This window comes from Diachasma alloeum, unplaced genomic scaffold (genome assembly GCF_001412515.2).
Source record: "Diachasma alloeum isolate Michigan unplaced genomic scaffold, Dall2.0 Dall_scaffold_00627, whole genome shotgun sequence".
Taxonomy (NCBI): domain Eukaryota; kingdom Metazoa; phylum Arthropoda; class Insecta; order Hymenoptera; family Braconidae; genus Diachasma; species Diachasma alloeum.
This window is the reverse complement of record NW_021680759.1, coordinates 454-6,642: the sequence shown is the minus strand read 5'-3', so window position 1 is coordinate 6,642 and position 6,189 is coordinate 454. Positions and strand designations below refer to the sequence as shown.

The 6,189-nt window shown below is 37.5% G+C and overlaps 1 protein-coding gene across 1 annotated transcript in view; it reads left to right on the top strand.

Moving 5' to 3' along the window:
* Positions 1-3,780, top strand: part of LOC107043761 (ubiquitin carboxyl-terminal hydrolase 45) — a 5,187-nt gene extending 1,407 nt beyond the window's left edge. Inside the window, exons 5-7 of the mRNA XM_015265372.1 lie at positions 99-1,366; positions 1,952-2,879; positions 3,215-3,780. Of these exons, the coding sequence (XP_015120858.1) occupies positions 99-1,366; positions 1,952-2,879; positions 3,215-3,287 (2,269 nt within the window). The 3' untranslated portion in view covers positions 3,288-3,780. The remainder of the gene's footprint in view (positions 1-98; positions 1,367-1,951; positions 2,880-3,214) is intronic.
* Positions 3,781-6,189: the final 2,409 nt, after the last annotated feature.

The window sequence follows — 6,189 nt, the reverse complement described above, 5'->3', positions numbered from 1 at the left end:
AAAAAAAAAAAAAAAAAAAAAAAAAAAAATCTAAAAATGTTTTAATAGAAAAAATTTTTAATTAATGATAGAACCAACTCTTTCTAATAATTTTCCAGAAAACAATTGCTCGAAATGGTTGAATTCATAAAGAAACTCGCCACGACAACCTACACCCCACCTCAGCCCGCAATCCCCTTGCCGTCAATTGAAAATAAGTCAAACGACAACATTCCATCCACCAAAGACAAGCAACAGAAGCCCTTAACTAATCTAACGAGAGTCGGTGGATTGATGAACCTAGGAAACACCTGTTTCTTCAACTCAGTCCTCCAGTGCCTAGCGCAAACTCCCTTCCTGGTCAAAGTCCTAGAAGATTTACGAGAGCCAGACGCTAAATTTATTCTTCCAGGTGGTAAATGCAAGCCCTCAGAGGACGCTCAAGAAATGGAGCTGCCCCCCATAGAGGGAAAACTCGAGGGATGGGGCAACTTTACAGCGACTTTATGGAAGACATTAACAGATATGCAGACAGCTGATAACAATCAAACATACAGGCCCTCCGAACTCCTCAATTCCTTTAAGAAGAAGACGTCCCAATGCATGGATGGTGGCCAGCATGATGCCCACGAACTCCTTCGACATCTTCTGGAACAAGTGAGGAATGACGACGTTAGGAGGTACCAAGCAGTCATTCTCAAGAAGATCGGTCTCGATGATAAGTCAAAGCGGCAAGCTATTGATGGAACTATCAAAGCGCAAGTGAAATTCTATGGAAATCAGGCCAATGCTAGACATCTGGGTTCAGAACCTGTCTTTCGAGGGGTTCTGGTGTCGACCCTTGAGTGCCTAGACTGCCATCACTCGTCTCAACGTACAGAACCCTTCCTTGATCTTTCACTCCCAGTCCTCATGGAGAAACCCCAGCCCCCAGTTGTAGGAAAACGCAGGAACAGTGGTCTCGACGATAGTTTCGACCTCATGGGCAATAACATCACCAATCAACCTTCAAAGCATCAAATGAAGAAGGAGAAGAAGGCTGCTAGAAAAAATAGGAAGAACCATCACAACTCCAATACCAATAAATCGTCAATGAGCCAGAATAACATGGAGGAGGACCAGGCGAGTTATGCAGAGTCTGAGGAGAGTGATGCTGATGTAGAAGATAACATAGAGAATGATGGAATGACGCCGCAGGAGGTGATCGAGTCTGGTTACAGTTCGGAGAAAGTGTCAACTGTTGCCAGTCCAGTGTCTCCCAGTGGAGATGATGAGTTGAATCAGACTAATGGCAATCCTCCTACACCCTTGGAATTCTCGGAATCGACGAGACTCAAGAATTATGCTTCATTGGAATTAGATATTGAGGCGCAAGGGCAGTTATTAGGTAGGAATGTAAAATTACCATTTTCTCACCACTTTAAAGTGACAAAGTCAAAGTAATTTGGCAAGAGGGAGGATTGGGGAAAGTAGGGCAAAATGAAACAGTAAAAAAAAAAAACACTGTTTGACGCAATTCAAGCGAAAAAAATTTTTTTTATTAAATTTTTTTTTGTTTTTTGTCAACTTTTTTTTATTCTTCGGAGTAGTGATGAGAATAATAATTTACCATTCATTAGAATGGAAATGACATTTTCCTTTTTCCCCCTCGGGGTGGTGGTCTCCTCCTGGGTCTTGCTCTGGACGTTGGATTTTTCTGTTTCATTTTCTTTTTCCAATTAATCCATTGACTGCTTGAATTGCATCACACAGTCGTTTTTTGACTGTTTTATTTTGCCCCACTCTCCCCTATAGTTATGTTATTCAAGCAAGAGCTTTGGAATCATAATTATTTTTTAAATCAATTAATTGAATAATCACAGTGAGAGAAAATTGTTTTTTTTTTCTGTTCATCTTGTGCCATCAACAATTCCTGGTCAGTGATGTGTAATTTACGTGTAAAATAATAGTAAATTGATGTATAATTTTTCAGCTACTGCGGCCCTGCCAAATCTCTCGTCGACGTCAATCATCTTTAACTCTGAATTGAGTCCTGAAGGGGTTACTGTCAGTCCTCTCAGCAGTCCAATGACGTCCAAGGAGAGCCCCACTAGTCCCATGTCGAGTTCTCAAGAGAAATTGATGTGGAAAATTGTGGTAAATCACGATGACCCGGAGAATAAAATTAATAATAAAGAGGATCAAACAAAAAATACTTTCTCAGAGGCCGAGACTGACGAATGTCGATCTGGTCCTGAGACTGAGAATTCGGTGAAAAAACACACTGACAAACGAAATGGGGTGAATGATATGACGACTGGATTATCAAAGTTATCGGTCACTGCACCGCAGTCTCCAACTATCTCCAGCTATCAAGTAGCTAGTGGCGAGTGCTCAATCCAGTCATGTCTCAATCAATTTACAGCCAGGGAATTGATGAGTGGGAGCAATAAAGTTGGCTGCGAAGCTTGTACTGCTAGGGAGAATAAAGGAAAGAAGGGCAAGATTGTGTGTACCTCCAGTACGAAGCAGTACCTCATTTCACGAGTACCTGCCGTTCTGATACTCCACTTGAAAAGGTTCCAGTCACAAAGATTTGGCTTCAGAAAAGTTACCAAACACGTTGCATTTCCGATTATTCTTAATCTAGCTCCAGTCTGCAAGTATCATGACAAGTTGAAGATGTACTCGCTTTATGGAGTGGTCGAGCATAGTGGGACGTTGCATGGGGGTCACTATGTAGCTTATGTCAAGGCAAGGCAGCCACTCGATGCCAGCGATCCCAGGTGGGCCTTCTTGCCGAAGGCTGGTGCTAATGATGTTGAGCAGGAGAATTCGAGGGAATCGGCAAGAATAGATGAGGTTAATGCGGAGAAGGTTCAACCACCTCCTGGGAGATGGTATCATGTCTCAGACTCCAGGTATTTAATTCATATTTCATTTATTATAATTCAAGACACTGTTTAAATATTCATTTTTAGTTGTAATTTTTGTTTCCGAAGGTGTAAGCTTCAAGTTTTAGGTTTTTGTGTGTTATACCAACCCATTATTATTATGATCCAAAAAGTCCGAAGATGCAATTTTTACAATATTTCAATTTTTTATTTTTTTTTCCAAAATCGACGGTCCCGCGATACTCAATAAAAATATATTGCAATAATCGCTGTTTTAATTGATGGAATAGTTGGATTAACACTATCCTCCTTCAGAGGTTATTTATTATTTTAAAATATGTTTATTTTTTTTTTTTTTTCAGAGTAATGGAGGTCGATGAGGCAAGTGTACTGAAAAGCGAGGCATATTTACTATTCTACGAGAGAATTCTATGATTAAACGATAGAAAACACTAGTGTTTATTTTGCCAAAAATTAAGAACAACTTTGTCCATGGCCACATTAAAAAAAAAAACAAATACGGTTGTGTATGTTCACAATGAGAAAAAGAGCAATAATTGATTTTGCATGTAATTCGTTGGAATTTTCGCAATAACTACTTGTTACAAAGTCCTCCCTGTTATGTGTTCACGACAAATTTATTCAGATGTAATTTGAGTGTCGGAAATGCGGAAGGAGTGCATTTTGGCAGTGATTATTATTGAGATATTTTGCAGTGTACCTGTATTATTCTTCAGCTCATCATACCGTAATGGTTGTTCAAGTGCATTTTTTTATTGTGTCACTAGTTGTTCACCGTTTGTGGCTAGAGTAATTTCACATAGGTTTGATAATTAATCATTGTAGGCAGCGGATATTTCAAACAACTTTATCATTAAGCGATTGGATTTTTTGTGTAAAAAAAATGAAGAAAAAGACATTATATGCACATTTGCATTCTCTTTTGTTATTTATGGACCCCTTTGAAATTAACAAAGATGGAACCATCCATCTAATTGAATAAGTTTTGAATGCAAGTGGCAGCTTGACCAGAGAAGATGAGAAGATCCAGAGTTGATAGCAATGTGAACTGAAGAGGATTCATAGGAATTCACTGACCATTACTGTTAGTATCTCAACTCTACCCTCAGAGTAAATGACCGGGGAGTAACTTTTGGAGGGTCACAAGGGTGACAGGAGCAAATTGATCATAAGGATCCTCATTCCACACGATCAATTAATACCTGTTGAGGATCGGAAAATATTTCCCCGGATAAAATTTCTCGGAAAAAATTTCTCCTGAAAAAATTTCCACGGAAAAAATTTCCGTTTTTGTCCGTTGCCATTAAAATAAGCCATTGTTTCTGTCGAATTACCAAAAATTTCCAAAAAAGATTTTGAATGTTCATTAGTTGAAGCACAGATCACTCTCAATTGTAATATTGTATTAATTGAAAATTCACAATAAGACATGAGCTCAATGATTCATCAACGTACTAAAAAGCTATTGTTGAAATTCCACATAAAATTGCGATGAGAAAGACTCATGTCGAAGGAAACTTTGACTTTTATGCGATCGGTGATAATAAAAATACAATAAAAGTGGATGGTGATGGCTTTGGATTAAGAAGACTATGGTTGAGGCAATTTGTACAACATATTCGAGCCCATCACATAGCTCATGAAGGTAACAAGTAAACATGGTTGCTCTTTATGTTGCAAAATTATTGAAGGCATTTTTCTCTTTTATTATTCCAGTCGTATGAACTATATTCAGCCGAAAAAGGGAAAGCACTGTTGAAAGATATTCACCCGCGTGAGGATTCATAGTAAAAAAAAATGCCTTGATAATAACGCTTTACAAGTAACGTAATTTTTGTTTTCTTTTTTTTTCAGATCAGAAGAGGCCCTGGAGAATTGTCTAAGTTGAGGAAAACTGGTTCGGAATTGAGCCGCAAAATCTATACTATGTTCACCTCAACTAATGGTTTACAATTATTGAATTAATAAGTTTTTTATTACAATAAACATTCCAATAAAATTTTCATACAGAGCTTTGTATATTTTGCATTATGGAGTTGAATTTCTTCTATAATATTTCCATATACATATAGATTATGTGATGGAAAGTGTAACCGATTTTTTTTTTTTTACAAATTTAAAACTGGAAATATCTCAGACAACTTCAACGGGTATTGATATTTTGATGAATTCTACTTCGTCATTTATTAAAATTCCAGATCATTTATGTTAATATTTGGAAAAGAGTTATGAACTATTTTTTACGAATTGTTGATTAAGGAATTTTGTCAGCTACAAAACAGAACTTTTTGCATTATTTTGTAAATTTTCAGTCAATTATTTCGGAGACATTATTGAGGAATTGAGAGGGATTGACTGGGAAGAACACAACTCATTTTCAAGTCTGTAAAAATACCTTCAAAATAGAAGAATTTTTTTTTTAATTCCATCAATTTCATTCGGCCAGTCTCAAGTTAGTGATGATTGAAAATGGCTCATTCCACCTTCATCTTCCCTATTTTGAGGTTTTCTTCTGAATCACGTGTTCTCCAGTGTAATTTGACAATTCTAGTTGTTTGTTTATGTTAATTAAATGAGAGTTTATTATTATCGTATACAATTATAAATGCAAGTCATATATAAGAAAGCTACCATTCGCCAAATATGACAACTGCGCAATGTGTCCGCGCATATCCATCATGGCAGTTGATCACTGGCAGAGAATAGGTGCTTTGACGTTCGTCCGCGGATTTTCAGTGAGAAAAGGGATTAAACTGGGAAAATACTTATTGATCGTGCAATAATCAGTTATATTGAGTGCCGGGAATGATTTTATCAAGAAATCAGACTTTATTAGTGCATATTATTAAACCTAGATCGGTAAAAAGTGCAATACTATATTTCGCCATTGCGCAACTCCTCCGCGCACATTCATCATGGCGGCTGGCCACTGGTAGAGAATGGAGGGTTTGGCGTTTGTCTGCGGATTTTCTGTGAGAAAAAGGGATTAAACCCGGGAAATTAGTATTAATAGTGCAATAATCAGTTAATATTCATGGCAGGCAGTGATTTTATCAAGTAATCAGACTTTATTAGGGCATATTATGAAGCCTACACCTCTAAAAAGTGGAATGCCAAATTTCGCTATTGCGCAACTCCTCCGCGCACATTCAACATGGCGGCGGGTCATTGGCAGAGGATGGAGGTTTTGGCGTTCGTCAACGGATTTTCGGTGAGAAAGGGGATTAAACCGGGGAAATAATTATTAATAATACAATAATCAGCTAACATTCATGGCAAGAAATGATTTTATCAAAAAATCACACTTTATTATTGC